This window comes from Pteropus vampyrus, unplaced genomic scaffold (assembly GCF_000151845.1).
Source record: "Pteropus vampyrus isolate Shadow unplaced genomic scaffold, Pvam_2.0 Scaffold2, whole genome shotgun sequence".
Taxonomy (NCBI): Eukaryota; Metazoa; Chordata; class Mammalia; order Chiroptera; family Pteropodidae; genus Pteropus; species Pteropus vampyrus.
This window is the reverse complement of record NW_011888783.1, coordinates 7,009,669-7,029,349: the sequence shown is the minus strand read 5'-3', so window position 1 is coordinate 7,029,349 and position 19,681 is coordinate 7,009,669. Positions and strand designations below refer to the sequence as shown.

At 33.5% G+C, this 19,681-nt stretch overlaps 1 protein-coding gene across 1 annotated transcript in view; it reads left to right on the top strand.

The window, feature by feature from the left end:
- FSIP2 (fibrous sheath interacting protein 2) overlaps positions 1 to 19,681 on the top strand; it is an 87,791-nt gene that overhangs the window by 62,085 nt on the left and 6,025 nt on the right. Inside the window, exons 19-21 of the mRNA XM_011359918.1 lie at positions 22 to 2,603; positions 5,033 to 5,512; positions 9,082 to 9,208. Of these exons, the coding sequence (XP_011358220.1) occupies positions 22 to 2,603; positions 5,033 to 5,512; positions 9,082 to 9,208 (3,189 nt within the window). The remainder of the gene's footprint in view (positions 1 to 21; positions 2,604 to 5,032; positions 5,513 to 9,081; positions 9,209 to 19,681) is intronic.

Below are 19,681 nucleotides of genomic sequence, written 5' to 3'. Positions count from 1 at the left end.
TAGAGAAAGAAAAAGTGAAAGTTAAGGAGATTAAAAACGAACCTAGTAAACAAGACAGTCCTCATTATCCATCAAAAAGTAAACCTGGAATTTTTCCTGCTAAATTTTTAGAAGATGTTATAACTGAAATGGTTAACAAGTTGATCTTTTCTACCAGGCCAGAAACACAAACGTGTGATAGATGTCAAAATGTAAGTGATAATGAAAATCACACTGAACTCTATGACACAGCTATGAAACTTATTGATTCACTGTTAAAAGAGTTTTCAGAGGCTCAAATTAAGGTTTTTAGGCCAGATAAGGAAAATCAGTTTTTTCCACCTGTAGATAAGGTGTCATCAGTTTCTAAAGTATCTCTCGGCCATAAAGAATTGACTGCAGATGAAGCACCATCTAGCATTAAGAAAATAACTGTGGATAAAATGACACATATACACAAAGTGACTAAAAAACTCTCTCTAAATAAGACACCTTTCTTAGATAAAATACCAGCGATTGATAAAACATTAGTTAACAAAGTTGTGCACTCCTCTGTATGCAGTATTTTGAAAGAATACAGATCTCAAGACTCCATTTGTAAGAATATAAAGAGTAATGGGGAAAATTTAGCAAGAAGACTAACTAGTGCAGTGATAAATGAAATTTTTCAACATCAACTTAATTTGATATATTGTGAAGAGGTTCCAGCTTCCGCATGTTTGCCTCTGGAATCTAAGGATGTTGTTAAAAAGATTCAAAAGGTGGCTCATACATCCAGTAAAGAATGTCAAACGTCATCGCCATATAACATCATGCTGCCTCATGAATTTTTAGAGAGTGTGATTTCTGCTCTGTTATCTAAAATTTTCTCAACAGTAACCAAAACCAAAACAGAAACATCTGAGAGCAATTGGCTTACAGAACTGGATTTCCTTCAAATGAAGTTACTAAGTACGGTCACCACAGAGATCTCTAAAAATGAAGATATGATTATTCAGTATGTGGAATCCTTGCATCCCAATGATGATGAAATTATTCAATTAGTGGTTCATTCTATTTATAATAATCTCTTGTTACAGTTTGGATCACAAGAGATTATACAAAATTGTGTAGCCAGTGGATGCAGAATCCTTTCAGAAACCATAGTTGATTTAGTTCTACGAGAAGTCAGTGGCAATCAGTTGCAGAACTACTTTTCTGGAGAGCTAACTCCACATCAGTGTGCAGAAGTTGACAGTGTTGTTGAAAATATTCTTAAAGATGTTATCCAAACTGCTGATGCTCCTCAGCCTCAACCATCACATGCTCATATGCTACCTTATAACATAATAGAAGAAATTGCTGTAAAATTTTTATCAAAGCTTTTATTTACATTTCCAAAAGTGGATAAAGAAAAAACAAAATCTCAGGAAACCGAAATGCAAAATATAATATCAAAAATATTAAATTCAATACAGGAATTTATCTCCAAAAGTAAGATTAAACTTACACCACCAGCCAAAGAGTTGCCTACTGCACCATTAGCTGACAATGAAACTATTGAAAAAGTAGTCAATTCTGTTTACAGCAGTGTTTTAAAGCAGTCTGGCTCACATACATCTATATTCAAAGATTTAATGGGTAAGAGCAATGTACTCTCTGATATAATAGGTTTTTTAATGGTGAAGGAAATTTCCAATTCTGAATTTCAACCTCAAGTGGAGGAAGATGTATCAAGTTCAGAATTAGTTCTGGAAGCTGTCAAAATTATGGAAAAAGTGGTCAAAATTGTTGAAGAATTTAAATCCCAGGAAAAGTCTTCATCCAAAAGAGTTTCTTTGTTAGATGCCACATTTTTAGAGGAAGCATTGGCTTTGTTCTTGGCTAAACTAGTAAGGTTGCCACATTCATCAAGCAAAGATGCAAAAAATTTATCAAAGCCTGAGTTAAAGAAAATTGCATCTCAATTGACAAAATCTGTGACAGCTGAAATATCTAAAAGTAATATTAATCTTGTTGCTGCTGATCCTGAAGAACAGTTTTTAAATCCAGAAAGCATAGAAATGGTTTCTCAGGTTATTGACTCTGTTTACAGTAATGTACTGCAACAATCTGGAACCCATAAAGACCTTTATTATGATATAAAAGGTACAAACAGAGTCTTCCCTAAAAAAGTGGCCAGTTTAATTATTAATGGAGTTTCAAATTTTCCATTAGATACAGATGGCTCAAAGATTTCAAATGCTTATCTCTTTGGAGATCTAGACATTAATAGAATTGTTCAAAAGGCACAAGAGCATGCTGTTAGAATGATCCCTGAAATAGAGAAAGAAGAGTCAGACAAAGATTCAATTGGAGAGGAAATGACAATTAAAATAGTTCCACATGTTGGGAGTAAACCAATCAAAATAGACCCAGGCATTGTTTCAGAACATTTAGCAGTAATTTCCATAAAAACTCAACCTCTTGAGAAACTTAAGATGGAGTGTTTAAAAAAAACTGGACATAGCATAGCAGAAGTGAGAAGAGCATCAATAGATGGGAGAAGTTATTCTACATTAGACACATCTACTGTAAAAGAGACAAAGAAAGAAAGACGTACTTCATTGAATAGGACAGGACGACTGGATATAAAACCCTTAGAGGTAAGTGCAAAAACAACAGCAGAAAAACAGATGAATAATGAGATATGGTGGTTCTGTGATACCCTTCCCCAAATAGGAATGAATTTTTCTATTGCTATTGCCCAGCCCAATAGGAGAATTAGTTATCTCAGTTTATCCGTGTAGTCATATGATTTACTGAGACTTGTCATATCAGATCTGTGGCTCACTCTAAAGATCTCAGTCTAGTGTTCCCAAGACAATCAGTTTAAACTGGCTTTACTGTGAATATCTACAGGTGTTTAAAAGAGCCAGTTAGAATATCAGGATATATGAAGTTTCGAAACCATCTATAATAGTTTTAAATTCTGAAAATTAAGGCTCCACGGCAGTGGTACTCTTTTTACTTTTAGCAACATTTATCAATAGACATTAGACTAAAAACTCTTAGATTATACTTGTTTCTTACTATTTCACTTTATATTAGCCTTTCTCAATTTATTCTATACTCTCAAGATGCTTTCCTCGTCTATCCTTGTTCTAGATCCGGCAGCCCTATTACTGCCATTTTTATGAACCCATTTCCTCTTACTATAGACCTAACTCCATTCTGCAACTCCATACTGAGGGCCCAAATATATTAAACAAATTGGGATTTTAAAATATCAAAATGTCCTTGTTACAAGGAAACTATACCACTGAAAACAAAGGGATTATCTGGACACCGATCCAGTATACATTTTGATTTTCATCAAAGCCCCTTATACTGATGGTGTTGACTCATAAAAAGACTAAGTGTGTTTAGGGATATAATCTGTAGCCTAGACAATGAGAAAAATTTTATAGAATCATTCATAAACTTGAATTTTCTCTAGCAGTGTCCTGTAACTCACTGAACTAAGTCTCAGAGCTGGTAAATATGTTAATAAGAGCTTTATGTTTCAATACCCAAAAACTGAGATTATCATGAGCTGAGACATTCATTTCATCTCTTTTGTCCTAAATTTTTTGAATCAGATGAAGGTCCTTTTAGCTAAAATCTTTCCTCTTCCATACGAGTTCTCATGATTGCATTAGCATATTACCTGGTAGTCTCCATTTCTATAGAAGTAATTCCTTGGGAATAAAATTTGTGTGAACAGACTATAGAAATACATTGCTCAATCAGTTTTTAATATCTGTGGAAATGTCTGTCACAGATCTTACTCTTAGTTACCAGCTTTCTTTGCTTAAGTCATTTGTAGGCCACAGAAAGCAGGAAGAGAATATTTAAACCAAATAATTACCCTTGTCATCTTAAGGGGAAGAAAAGCCCTCCTACAAAAAAATAAATAAATAAATAAATAAAGCAGACAGAGAACTCTTTTAAGACATTTGATTAGCACCAACCTGGGTACCAATGCTTTCTATCTCCAGCCTAGACATAGAGAAGAGACAAAAGAACGGTAGATTAGATCAGAGAACTCAGACACTTGTTGGCTCCTCCTTAGGGCTTTATTTTCTATTCTGAGGTAGCATAAATTCCCAATACACTAGGCATATACATTATTAAAACCATATATAGTAATAAATTCCAAAGCCCTATAGAATAATTTTGGATTTTCTAAACCACTAGTTGCTTCCACTAACACAAAATTAAAATTGATTGTTTTTTAATTTCTTAAGGAGGCAGTTTATATATTTTGTTTACACAGAAGACATTCTTTTAGGGCACCATTCTCTGAAAACTGGCTTACAATGGTACAGTCATGTTGAGGTCTACAATTATTAAGTCAATTTGTAGGTTCCATGGCATTGTCAAAGGCTACGAAAGTAGAGAAATTCTGTTATTTAATTATAGTTGTCTTTGATCTGTCTTTAGATACTGAAAATGGAAACTGAGATTTGATTAAGGATGGGAGAAACAAGATTTGTGCTATGAAGATTCTTTTGAAAAATATGTCCAAAGGATCAGGAATGGAAGGATGGGGATCATAGTGTCAAAGACCTTCACAATTTTGGTTATTCATCTTTCAAAAATCAAGATTAGATAATAACTTGATTTATTTTTTATTAAAAATACTGGGTTTCTCTATGATTCCTTACTATGATTTTAGAAAAATAGATTATCCTGTCTATTTTTGTCACAAAACTTTAGAAATAAATGAGAAAAAAAGTAAATTATGATGCAACAAAATATAAAGTTTAAGGAAAAAGGACTTATGTTAGATCTTTTATACTTTGCAGTAAGTTGTGGTAGATTTATATGATCTCTGAATGTAAAAGAAATGACAGACACCAAATATATCATACAATTTTCATTTGTTTCTTCTTCTTAAAATATTGCTAAAATACAAGTAAGTAGTGTATGAAGGTAATACTACATAAATCGAAATTAGAAATCATATTAACATAGCTATATTACAAAAGAATCATAGGAAAAGTGATTGAGGCATTTGTTTTTAATATATTCATTGTACCTTCAATTCCAGGCTGTTTGCAGAAATTCATTTCAGAATATAAGAAAGCCTGATATCACCAAGGTGGAGCTTTTAAAAGATGTTGAGAACAAAAATGATCTTATCCTCCGATTAGTAGCTCATGATATTGATTCACAAGAAGGACAAATGTCTGATGAAAATGAATTTGTTATAAGAGAAGTTATACAAGAAGAATGTTTAGGAGAACAATCTGAAGATCAAGTGAAAGTAGCCACAAAGCCAAGAGAAAGCAAAGTTGGTTCTCCCAAGCCAACAGTAAGCACAAACAGCCTGAAAAAGTTTTTATCAATAAGTAAATGTTGTCAGCCCACATCCAGTACAAATATTGAAAGTATTGAAGCAACCTCAAATCACATAATAGAATGTAAAGAGAGACAAGTTAAAAGAGCTGTTGCTGAGCTTCACATGGCTGCTTGCTCAACAACCAAGGCTGTAACAGACTCATCTTGGGAGAAAAAGCCACAGTATAAGGTGAGTGAGAAACATGACTGTCAGTGACCATACATCTATGGAAAGAGTAGAGATCTTCAGAAATTCTGTCCAAAATGTATCTTAATTAGGAAGAAAGGCATATTAAAATGGTTCTGCTCTTCTCCTAACCTTGGTAATATTTATAAAATAAGAGAAATAACAGATAAAGCCATAAAACTCAGTTGAGGGAAAGCAAATAATAGAAAGAGATCTAGATTATTTAGAACCCCAAGGAGAATAGGAAAAGGAAACCATATAAGAGAAATGAAAGCTAATTATATCTGTTAGTTAAAATATTCCATCCTTTTTGTATTTTGGCTAGTAAATATCCATTGAACATTCTGTGCAGAGAAGCCTTATGCAGATAGACTATGATCAGAAGTTGGGCCAAGGTATAAGGAAGTAAAAAAGTCCACACAAATTCAGATTGTCTAGGTTTGAATTGAAAATTATTTGAAGAAATAATGGCTGAAAATTTCCCTAATCTGGGAAAGTAAATACAAATCCAGACTAGGAAGCCCAGAGAGTTCCAAATAAGAAGAATCCAGAGAGAACCACATCAATACACATTATAATTAAAATAGTTTAAAAAATAAAAAAAAAATAAAAATAATAAGGATAAAGAGAGAATCTTAAAAGCAACAAGAAAAACACAATTTGTTACATACAAGGGAAACTCCATAAGGATATCAGAAGTTTTTACAGAAACTTTACAGACAAGGAGAGAGCGTCACGTCAGATTCCAAATGCTGAAGAAAAAAAAAAATTCCAGCCAAGAGTTTTCTACCTGATAAGTTATTCAGAATTGAAGGAGTAATCAAGTTTTCCAAGTAAGCAAAAGCTAAAATTCATCATTACTAACCTGGTCTTACCAAAAAAACATTAAAGGGACTTTTCTAAGCTTAAAAGAAAATGTGCTCATTAATAAGAAAACATATGAAAGTAAAAATCTCACTGGAAAACATAAATATATAGCAGAGATAGTGGATCATTTATAAAGCAAATACAAAGGTTAAAAACAAAAGAAGTAAAATGGACTAAAATCACAATAATTAGTTAAGGAAAGCATGAAATACATGTAAAATGTGTCATCAAAAATATAAAACATAAGGGGAGTAAAAATGTAAATGATTGGAATGTGTTCAAATTTAAGTTGCTAACAACTTAAAATAAACTGCTATATATTTAGGATGTTATATGTGAACTTCACAGTAACCACAAAGGAAAAATCTATAGAAAACACACAAAAAAAAGTGAGAAAGGAACCTAAACATAACACTAAACAAAGTTATCAAACCACAAGGGAAGAAAGAGAGAAGAAAGGAGCAGAGAGAAGGAACAGAATGTTAATATCCAGATAACAAGTAATGTCAATAACCACTTTAAATGTAAGTGGACTAAATCCACCAATCAAAAGACAGAATAGCTGAATGAATTAAAAAAACAAGACCCATCTATGTGCTGCCTTCTACACACACACAGGTTAAGTGTAAAGGATGGAAAAAAATATTCCATGCAAATGGAAACTAAAAGCTGTATAGCTATACTCATATCAGACAAAATAGACATTAAAACAAGGGCCATAATAAAAGACAAGGGCACTATATAATGATAAAAAGGGTCAACCAAGCAAGAGATCATAACATATAAAAATATATGCACTCAATATAGAAGCACCAAAATATATAAAACCAAAATTAATGGACCTAAAGGGAGAAACTAACAGCAGTCCAATAATAACAGGGGACTTTAACACCCACTTACATCAATGGATAGATCATAGAGACAAAATGAATAAGGAAACATCAGCTTTAAATGACACATTAAATCAGATGAACTAGATAGACAGACAGATAGACGGACACATTCCATCCAAAAGCAACAAAATATACATGGACAGTGCACAAAGAGCACTGTCCAGGATAAATCACATATGAGACCAGAAAACAAAGCTCAATAAATTCAAGACTGAAATCATATCAAGCATCTTTTCTGACTACAATGGTATAAAACTAGAAATCAATTACAAGAAAAAAACTGGAAAAACCACAAAAATATGGTGATTAAACATATTATTGAACAATCAATGAGTTATCAAAAAAAAATCAAAGAAAATGCCTTGAAATGAACAGAAATAAAATGTACCACAATTTATGGGATGCATTGAAAGAACTCATACAACTCAACAGCAGAAATGACCTGATTAAAAATTGAGCAGAAGATTGGAGTAGACATTTTTCCAAAGAAGATATACAGATGACCAATAGGCACATAAAAAGATGTTCAAATCATTACAAGGGAATTTCAAATCAAAACCACACATCTGTTAGAAGGCTATTATCAAAAAAACGAGAAATAACAAGTGTTGGTGAGGATGTGGACAAAAAGGGAATCTTCGTATACTATACTGTTGTTGAGACTCTAAATTGATGCAGTTCTTGGTTCTATATTATGGAAAACATAGTGGAGGTTCCTCACAAAATTAGGAAGAGAACTACCACATGATCTAGCTATTCCACTTTTTGGTATTTATGTGAAGAACATGAAAACACGAATTCAAAAAGATATATGCACTCCAATATTCATGCAGCATTATTTAAAATAGCCAAGATATAGAAGCAATCTAAGTGTGCACCAATGAAAGAATGGATAAAGAAATTGTGGTTATATATATAATGGAATCTCCTCAGCCATATAAAAGAATGAACTGTTATAATTTGTAACTAAATAGATGGACCTTAAAGGTGTAATGCTAAATGAAATAAGTCAAAAAGAAAAAAAAAATACCATATGATTTCACTCATGTATGGAAATAAAAAGTAAACAGAAAAACAAAACATAATGAAAACAAACTCATAGATACAGAGAATAGATCAGTGGTTAGCAGAGGATAAGGGGTGGGCGATGTGAAAGAGAGAAAAGAGGTTAATTATATGGTGATGGATAGTAACTAGACTTTAGAAAGTGATCACTTTTTAGTGTATACAAATATGAATTATGTTGTACCTGAAATTTCTGTAATAATGAAGAAAAAAGGAATGTTATAGTATAACATTAATGAAAGTCTAATGGATTATGTGAATCACTGTAATAGAAGCCTTTTTTGAGATTCTAACTGACATCAAAATAATGGTATTCTCATAAAAGATATGGCGATGAAATTATATATGACTTCCTGACAAAGGGATCAGAGTTCAGGTTGTGATAACTGACTTGAAAAGCTTCTGAACTGGCCTGAGTTATATCTGTTCTTTTTATTTTTGAACTCAGTAAAATATGATTAAAAATATCGGTAAAGTGCAGAAATGGAAAACTGTATTCTTCAAACATTGTGCTAGGTTTATCTTTACAATCTATTCATACTTTAATATAATATAGATCATCTTCACAAAGTCATTTCCAAAGAATTATATTGGAAGGAGACATTTTAATTAGAATTATTAAGTTCATCCATCTTTCAAGTAATTTGTAAAACGTTTTTCTCATGATATTTTAGAATGTAGACTATGCCAATAAAGTGAGAAAGTACATATCAAACTCTATATAATACTTGGTTTTCACTTTTCCAGAAAGAAGAAAGAAATCTTATTACTGAACCAACACATTACTTCATACACAGAGTTATGAGTTCATCTTCATACAACCAAGAAGATCTGATTTCATCTGCCAGGTACATGAAATTAAAGCAATATACAAGTAGAAATCTGAGGTAGAAGTAATGCTTATGGGAAAAATGGGGTCCCTGGTAAAACTACAAGTAGGCAAGTATTCAGTTCTAGACCTTCCCTCATTCCTTCTTTTCCTTTCCATTCTTAACTCCCCACTGTGGACACTTCCTAAGGCCTTCCCTTTCTACTTGGTCCCCCATTTTTATTTTTCTGCCCTTTACATCCTTTGTAGTATAGCAGTGTCTTGGATCAAGAATTTACTAGTGTATTTTAATTTCTTTTTAGCCTAGGAGATAAACACTGGGTGACAATAGATAGTATCTGTACCACCCGCCCTAAGGGTTCCTGTTCAAATCTCTTAAGTAGCTAATTGTTCCAGTAGTATAACTGCCTGTAAAAAGAATCCAAAGGAGAGAGGGAGCAGTGCAAGTTGGTGCATTCAGAGATTAATTCTAGAAAACAATGTAGTTTGATGTGGGACTGTAAGTATGGACAGCACTAACATGAGGAGAAGACAGTACAAGTTAGAATGAGTATAGAAGCAGAGTCTAGACTGTGTGGCATTTATAGAGGACAGAGAGACAAAAGTACATTGTAGACTTGGAATCTAATCAATAACTATACGTAGAATAGTTAAAACTTATCAAAACTGTTCTTGGGTTTATAAGAATTTGTATAACCTGGGAGAAGTAGTATATTCTATTGTGGGAAAAGCAATGGATATGAGGAGAAAAATCTACCTGGTTATATATTGTTTTTCCACACAGCATGATGGAATTGTTTTGTTTTGTTTTTTTGACACTGACACTGATGCTGTTTTGGAACATCTATTCCTAGACCATACTTTCTCTTTTTCCTGCATAGTGGTTTTTAAAACACATACAAACACTTCCCTACTGTTTATGTCAATGATGAAGACAATGGCACAGATAATACCAAATAAAAGTCAATTTAGAATAAGATGGCAGACCAGGAAACTTCAAGCCCTTGTTTTCTCAAGGAAACAAAAAATAAACAACTACAGACCGATAAAACAGTTTTATAGGAGCTCTAGAAAATAGTCAGATGTCAGCAGCAACCAAGTAAGTGGCCAGTAAAGGAAAAGCCACATTCAAAATGGTAAAAAAAAAAAAAAAAATTCCACAGATTTTCACTTGCCATTTCCCAACCCCCTCTGCAATATTACATGGCACAGTTGGATGGAAATAGCCTGATTCCCTGTTCCTTCCCTTGGGATAGAAAGAGTAGACTGTAACTTGTCTGCAGTACTCTGGCCTATCCGTGGACTGTTTAAGGTAATGTTTTCTGTCTCACCTAAAAAGAAGCTCAGATTGAGAACAGTGGCATAGTTTGGATCTAACCTCAGAAATCACCAGCAACCAGCTGATGGATGCCACAGTGTATGAAAACCACAGGGGACTGAAGATTCACAAACACCTGGGGGTAAGAGATTATAGGCAGAAGATTACAATTGAACATTTAAGGCCCTAAGAAGAAACACATTGAGACTCTTGGTTAATAAAACATTTAAAAGTAGACCAGTAAAATTAAAAAAGAAGGAAAAAAATCACAAAAATAGGCCCAGAAGGACATATGCCCAGAAAAGACCTAAGAATTTAAAGCTCTACCTCAGGCTTTTCCCAAGTTTCAGAGTCCTACTAATTAGTAAAACGCTTCCACACCATCTCCAAAAACTGGGAGAAGTAGCTTTTTCTTAAAATACCCAATTTCAACAAAAGATCACAATGCACACAAGAAACATGGAAAATAGGGCCCAGTTAAAGAAACCAAATAAATCTCTAGAAAATATCTATAAAGCGGCACACCAATTGGACATACATGACAAAGACTTTAAAACAGCTGTCTTTAATATGTTCAAAAGTGATAGGAAAACACAAAGAACTAAAGGAAACCAAGGGAAAAGTATATGAACAAAATGAGAATAAAAACAAAAAGATATAAATTATTAGAAAGAAGTAGACAGAAATTCTGGAGGTGAAAAATATAACTGAATTGAAAAATTCACTAGATGATTCAATCATGAGAAAAGGCTCAAGATAAGGTCCAAGAGAAGACTCAATCAGGCAGAAGAAAGAATCCGTGAACTTGAACACAAATCATTGGAAATTATTGCATCTGAGAAGCCAAAAAAAAAAAAAAACCTGAAAAAAAAATGAGCAGAACCTGGGGGATGTATGGGACACCATCACCAGACCATACATCTTTAGAGTTCCAGAAGAGAGAAAGGGGCAGGAAGATGATTTGAGGAGAAAATGGCTAAAACCTTCCCCAATTTGATGAGAAAACACTATACAAATACAATATGTTCGATGGACTCCAAGTAGCGTAAACACAGAGACCACACAGAGACATATTATAATCGAACTGTCAAAAGCCAAAGACAAAAAAGAGAATCTTGAAAGCAGCAAGAGAAATGATATGTCATATATAAGAGATTCCCTTAAAACTATTAGTGAAATTTTCAGAAGAAAGTTTCCAGGCAGAAAAGGCAAAAAATGATACATTTAAAGGACTATCAAATGAGAACTCTATAATCAGCAAAAATACCTTTCAAAAATGAGAAGTCAAGATATTGTAAACACACACACACACACACACACACACACACACACACACACAAAGTTGAAGACATTCATTACCACTAAACATAGCCTACAAGAAATACCAGAAAAAAATCCTTCAAGTTGAAATGAAAGGATGCTAAACAGTAACTCAAATCATATGAACATGTAAAGTTCTCTAGAAGGTAAAAACATGGACAAATATAAAAACCAGTATTATTAAGAAGGGGAAAAAATGGCATAGATGATAGAAGCTTTGCAGTCAAATCAAAGTTGTGACAGAAACATGGAGCAAACGGCAGGCTAAGTCACCTGGGATCTAGATGAACCAGAAGCACTACAACTGGGGAGATAAATAAGAAATCACCCTGCAACAATAAAAGGTGGAAGCAGGGCAAATACACAAGGCTGCCCGGTCCCAAGCAGCTGAGTGGGACAGTGGCTGCAGCAGCAGCCAGCAGCTGCAGAAGCCCCTTAGAGGGGCCATGTCCCTGTGTGGACTTCTTCGGCAACAGGCCTTCTTGCTCTGAGCACCAAAGCCGAGTCAGCTGCTGGGGGTGGGGGAACACCAGGGACTTATGGGGGGACACTGAGTTGTCAGAGTGAGGGCCAGAGGTGAGGCTTCTTCTGGACAGATGTGCCAGCGGTATCCATTGTTCCTCTGTTGAGCTCTCCTCACTCTCAGTGTGGATTCAGCCACTGCCATAGCTGCAACCTCATTGAGTTGGGTAACAGAGGTCCCTCCACCCAGAAGATTCCCTGAAACTCCACCTCTCCCAATTCACAGCCCCACCTAAGCCATATCCAGTTGTGTTCTTGGCAAGTCCAGTGCTCCTTGCTGACCCAACTCCAAAACTCACACTGGTGGCAGCTGACTGCAGTTTCTGGCATGGCCTCTTGAAGCAACTATAAGCAAGCATCTGTAGATTGCTTGCTAAATCTTAAAAAGTGGCCCCAGAGGGGAATTGGCTGGGGCTAAACTTGGCCTGCAGCTGAACCCCTCTCAAGACTGTGCTACTAGACATCTACTACACAAAGTCACGCTAATAAGACCAAGAGACTTAGGAACTTCTCTTAGTACATAGAAACAGACATGGAAAGGCAGCCAAAATGGAAAGACAAAGAAGCAGAAATCATATGACAGAACAGAACAGAGATCCAGGGAAAATGGAGTCAAGCAATCTAACAGATGCAGAGTTCATAACACTGGTTATAAAGATGCTCAATGAACTTAGGGGAAGAGTAGATGAATTCAGTGAGAACTCTAAAAAAGAAGTAAAAAACATAAAAATGAAAATGGAAATTATAAAAGGGAACCAGTCAGAAATGAAGAACATATTATCTGAGATAAAGAGTGTATTAGGTGGAATAAACAGAGTGGATAAAGAAGAGGATTGAACCACCAATACAGAGGATGGAGAAGCCGAAAACACTCAATCAGAATGGCAAGAAAAATGGCAAGACTATAATAATAAAATAAGGAGCCTATGGGACACAATTAAATGTAAAAATATCTGTGTCATGTGGATACCTGAAGGAAAACAAGAAATTGAAGAGGTGTTCGAAGAAATAATGATTGAAAACTTCCCTCACCTCATGAAAGAAATAGACATAAAACCCCAGCAAGCTCAGAGACTCCCAAAAGCCAGGAACCCAAAGAGGCCTACACCAAAATATATCATAATTAAAATGCCAAAGGTTAAATAAATACAAAGAGAGAATCTAAAAGCAGTAAGAGAAAAGCAGTTAGTTACTTACAAGGGAGCATCTGTAAGACTGGCAGCTGATTTCTCAAAAAAAACCATGCAGAAGGGCTTGGCACAAAATATTGAACGTGATGAAAACCCAAGATCTACAATCAAGAACACTTTATCCAGCAAAGCTATTTAGAGTCGAAGGAAGATAAAGAGCTTCCCAGACAAAAATAAGCTAAAGGAATTTATCAGCATCAAGCCAGTACTACAGGAAATGTTGGAATGATTTCTTTAAGAAGAAAAAAACATGTATTAAAAACATGAATAAAGAATGGTAATAACTACATTCCCATCAAGTACCTCAAATGGAAAAGAATTAAGTGCTCTAACCAAAAGGTAGGGTGGCTGAATGGATAAGAAAATAAGACCCCTACATATGCTGCCTATGAGAGACTCATTTCAGATTAAAAGACACACACAGACAAAAAGGAAGGGAATGGAAGAAGATATCACCTTGATGGACCTAGTGGGTATTGTGCTGAATGAAATAAGTCAGATAGAGAAAGACAAATATCACATGATTTCACATACATGTTGAATCTAAAGAACAAAATAAACAAAAATGGAGATAAACTTATAAATGTAGAGAATATTTTGAGGGCTACTAGATGGGAGGGTTGTTGGGGGTCGATGAAAAAGGACAAAGGGATTAAGAAATACAAATAGAGAGTTACAAAATAAAGTGCAGCATAAGGAAAATAGTTAAAAATGTTGTAATAAATATGTAAGGGGGAAGAGAGGTACTAGATTTAGTGATCACTTTGTGAGTTATAAAGATCTCTAATCACTATGTTGTACAACTGAAACCAATATATTATTGTATGCCAACCATAAGTAAAAAAAAAAACTCATTGAATTGTAAAATGTAAATATGAGCAACTAATTATCTATTATATTTTAATAAAGCTGGAAAAATTAGTTATAATTTTAGTTCATAACTCTGGTTCTTTCTATAGGATATAAAAATACAATGCATAAAAATAATTATAAATCACTGTTGATGGGTACAGAATACATAAAGTCATAATTTGGGACATCAATAACATAAAGGAGATGGGGGTTAATCTATAAATGAGTAGAGTTTCTGTATTAAAGTTAAGTTGCTATCAATTTAAGATAGATTGTCAAAACTTTAGGATGTTATATGTAATCCATGCAGTAACAAAGAAAATATCTGTAGAATATGCATAAAAAATGAAAAAGTAATAAAAATGTCTCTGCAAAAGAAGGCAGTAGTGGAGGAAATGAGGGATTAAAAAAAGTAAAAGACTTACAGAAAAATAACAAAATGGCAAAAGTAATTGCTTTCCTATTAATAATTATTTTAAGTGTAAATTGATTAAACACTCCAATTAAAAGAAAGAGGTTGACTTGGCTTTAAAAACAGGATCCAACTATGTATTGTGTATAAGAGACTCGCTTTAGATATAAGGACACACACAAGTCAAAAGTGAAAGGATTGGAAAAGATATCTCATGAAAATATAAACCAAAAGAGAGCAGGTGCAGCTAGACAAATATCAAACAAAATGCACTTTAAATAAAAAGTTATTACAAGAGATGGAGAACATTATATAATGATAAAAGGGTCAATTCACCAGAGATATAACAATTACAAACAAACAACTTTCAGTAGTGGATAGAATAACCAGACAGAAGATGTGGAGAACTTAAACAACACTATAGACCAAAGGAACTAACAGATATATACATAACACTCCCCTCAAAAAAGCAGAATACACGTTTTTCTCAAATGTACATGACACATTCTCCAGGATAGACCATATATGTAGACCACTAAAAAAGCCTTGATAAACTTTAAAAGATTGAAATCATGTAAGTTATCTCTTCTACTCACAATGGAATTAAATTAAAATTAAATAGCTGAAGGAAAACTGGAAAATTCACAAATATGTGGAAATTAAATAACACATTCTTAAACAACCAATGAATCAAACAAGAAATCATAAGAGAGATTAGAAAATATTTAAGACAATTAAAAACAAAAACACAATACACTAAAACTTACGAGATACAGTGAAAGTAGTGCTAAGAGGGAAATTTATAGTTGTGAGACACTACAAGAAAACTATAGACAAATATCCCTAATGAATATAGATGAAAAAGTCTTTTAACAAAATACTAGAAAACAGAATTTAACAGCACATTAAGTGGATTATACATCATGACTAAGTACAATTTATACCAATATTACAAGAGAAATTCAATGTATGAAAATGGATCGGTGTAGTACAACACATTAACAAGAGGAAGGAAAAACATATGCACACACTCCCTCATCTAAATTAATGCAGAGAAAACATTTGACAAAATTTTCAAGATAACACTTAACAAACTAGGAAGATTACCTCAGTATAATAAAACTCATATATAGAAAATCTCTACAACTACCATTGTACTCAGGAACATGTCAAGGGTGCCACTCTCACCACTTTTACTGAACATAGTACTGGAAGTACTAGCCAGAGCAATGAAGCAGAAAACAAAAGGCATCTAAATTGGAAGAGAAGAAGTAAAATGATTTCTGTTCACAGATGACATCTTTAATGTAGAGAACTCTAAAGATTCCACACAAAAAGAAAGAGACAAACAAAAAACCTTTTAGAACTAAAAAATGAATTCACCAAAGTTGCTGGATACAAAATCAACCCAGAAAAATCAGTTGCATTTCTATACACTAACAATGAACAATTTTAAAAGGAAACTAATTTTTTAAAATATGATTTACACTACTATTAAACAAAATAAAATACTTAGGAATAACCTTAACCAGGAGGCTAAAGACTTGTATATTAAAATCTACAAAATATTCCTGAAGGAAATTAAAGGAGACACAAACGAATGGAAAAACATCTCATGTTCATAGAGTAGAAGACTTAAATTGTTCAGAAATCAATATTATGCAAAGTATTTTACATAGCGAATGCAATCCTTATAAAAATACTAATGACATATTTTGCAGAAATAGAAAAAAAAATCATTCTAAAATTTATAGGTATCTCAAGCGACTCCTACTAGCCAAAACAATCTTGAAAAGGAAGAGCAAGTCAGATTTCCTGATTTCAAAATTTACTGCAAAGCCATGGTAATTAAAACAAGGTGGTACTATTTGTATGGAATAACAAAAGACCCTGAATAGCTAATGCAATCCCGAGAAAAAAAGAGCAAGTCTGGAGGCATCACACTGCCTGACTTCAAATTATACTATAAAGTGACAGTAATCAAAACAGCATGGCATTAGCAGAAAAACAGACACATAGACCAATGAGACAGAACTGAGAGCCCAGAAATAAACTCCCCTGTGTATAGGCAAATAATTTTTGACAAAGGAGCCAAAAAATACAATGGAGAAAGGAAAGACCCTTCAATAAATGGTGCTTGGAAAATTGGAAAGCTACATGCGAAAGAATGAAACTAGACTGCTGTCATACACCAAAATTAACTCAAAATGGATCAAAGATCTAAATATTAGACCTGCAACAATAAATTTCATAGAAAAAACATAGGTCCTAAACTCATGGAACTTGGTTTTAGAGAGGATTTTATGAATTTGACCTCAAAGCAAATAAGGGAGATAAAGGCAAAATTAAATGAATGAGACTATATCAAACTAAAAAGTTTCTGCACAGCAAAAGAAAGCATCAGCAAAATAAAGAGGCAACCAACTGAATGGGAGAAGATATTTGCGAACAACATGATAAGGGGCTAATATCTAAAATATATAAAGAACTCATACAACTCAATAACAAAAAACAATCCAATTAAAAACTGAGCAGGAGACCTGAACACTTCTCCCAAGAAGACTACAAACAGCCAAGAGACATATGAAAAGATACTCAACTTCATTAACTATTAGTGAAATGTAAATTAAAACCACAATGAGATGCCCCACACCTGCTAGAATAGCTATTATCAACAAGACAAGTAATAACAAGTGTTGGAGAGGTTGGGGGAGGGAAGGAACCCTCATACACTGCTGGTGGGAATGTAAATTGCTACAGCCTCTCTGGAAAACAGTATGGAGGTTCCTCAAAAAATTAAAAATAGAGTTACCACATGACCCAGCCATCCCCTTCTGGATATCTACCCCCAAAATCTGAAAACACTTATCCATAAAGATATATGCACTCCGATGTTCACTGCAACACTATTCATGGTGGCCAAGACATAGAAACAATCAAAATGCACTTTTATAGATGACTGGATAAAGAGGATATGGTACATGTATACAATGAACTAGTGCTCAGCCATAAGAAAAGGTGAAATACTGCCATTTGTGACAACAAGGATGGATCTTGAGATAATCATTCTAAGTGAAATAAGTTGGACAAAAAAGTTGAGAACCATATGATTTCAGTCATATGTGGGATATAAAACTGAAAGTAACAAATGATCAAGACAAACAAAAACTCACAGATACACTATAGACACAGACAACAGTTTAGTGGTTACCAGAGGGAAATGAGGGTGAGGGAAGGGAGATAAGGGTAAAGAGGATCAAATATATGGTGACAGGAGATTCGACATTGGATGGTGAACACACAATGCGATATACAGATAATGTATTATTGAATTGTACATTTAAAACCTCTATGATTTTTTAAACCAATGTCACCCCAATAAATTAAAAAAAAAAAAACAGGGTGGTACTGACTTAAAGACAGACATGTAGACCATATATGGTTAAAATATTTTTTATAAGCATGCCAAGACCATTTAATGGGAAAAGAATGGTCTTTTTAACAAATGGTGTTGGGAAAACTGTATAATGACACACAATCAAATTTGGCAGTAAGTTCTTGGATATGACACTAAAAGCACAAGCAACAAAAGAAAATATAAATAAATTGGACTTAACTAAAATTAAAATATTTTGTGCTTCAAAGGATAGGGTGAAAAGTCAACCCAGTAAATGAAAAGATTTGCAAATCATAAATCTGAAATATCCAGAACGTACAAAGTACTCCTATAACTCACCACCACCATCAAAAATAAATAAATAAATAAATAAGAATTGAGGAAAGGACTTTGAATAGATATTTCTCCAGAAAAGATACATAAATGGGAATAAGTACATAAAAAGATTTCAGTATCACTAATCATTAGGGAAATGCAAATCAAAACCACAATGAGATGCTATTCACACTGATTACAATAGCTATCATTTTTAAAATACCAGAAAATAACAAGTGTTATCGCTTATTATTGAAACTCGTGTATGTTGCTGTTGGGAATTTAAAATGGTTCATTTTCTGTGGAAAACAGTATAACAGTTTCTCAAAACATTAAATGCAAATATTATAGATTTCATTTATATCAGATACCTAGATATAAATGCCAAATCCGAAGCAGACAGCAGAATACTGGTTCCAGGGGATGAAGAGAAAGGGAAATGGGGTGTTAGTATCTAATGGGTATCGAGTTTTAGTTGGGGGAGACGAAAAGGTTCTGGAGATGGATGGTGGTAATGGTTGCACGACAATGTGAATGTGCTCAAAGCACAAAACTGTACATTTAAACTAGTTTAAAATGGTAAATTTTATCTTATATATTTAACGAAAATTTTTAAAGTGGAAAAAAAGTCAATTTTTATTAAATTTGGAAATTCAAAGATTCACTATTCCAAGTTTACTTCTATATGAAGAATGACTGACAGGTTGTTTTCTTGCCTAACTGATAATTCCTTTATTCATTGAATACACAGAAAATTAAATACTCTTTTCTTTTATTTTAGTGAGACTGCAGATTGTACCCCCAGCACACATGCTAATATATCACAAGGTTGGATTTATTACTTTTAATTTAAATTAGAAAATATTCAAAAGAAGACTGTTTACTATTTTGATAATTTTTTAAGTTATCAAATCTAAAATTGATACTGTTTATTTTTCCCCCGTTAGCTTATCTACTTTAGGAAAATGATCCAGTCCTACATCACTGAAGTGTTAAAATGAGCCAACTAGTTTGCCTTATTTGAATTGCCATTAAAATGTTATTAATGATTTTGGTCAAAAATGTGGTATGATATAAATTTACATTTACCATGCTCCTGTAAGAAATATCAACAAAATCTTTATATCATATGACAGTTTCTAAGCCAGAACAAGTGACATTAGGATTTAATAATTTTTTGAGAGGTTAGTCT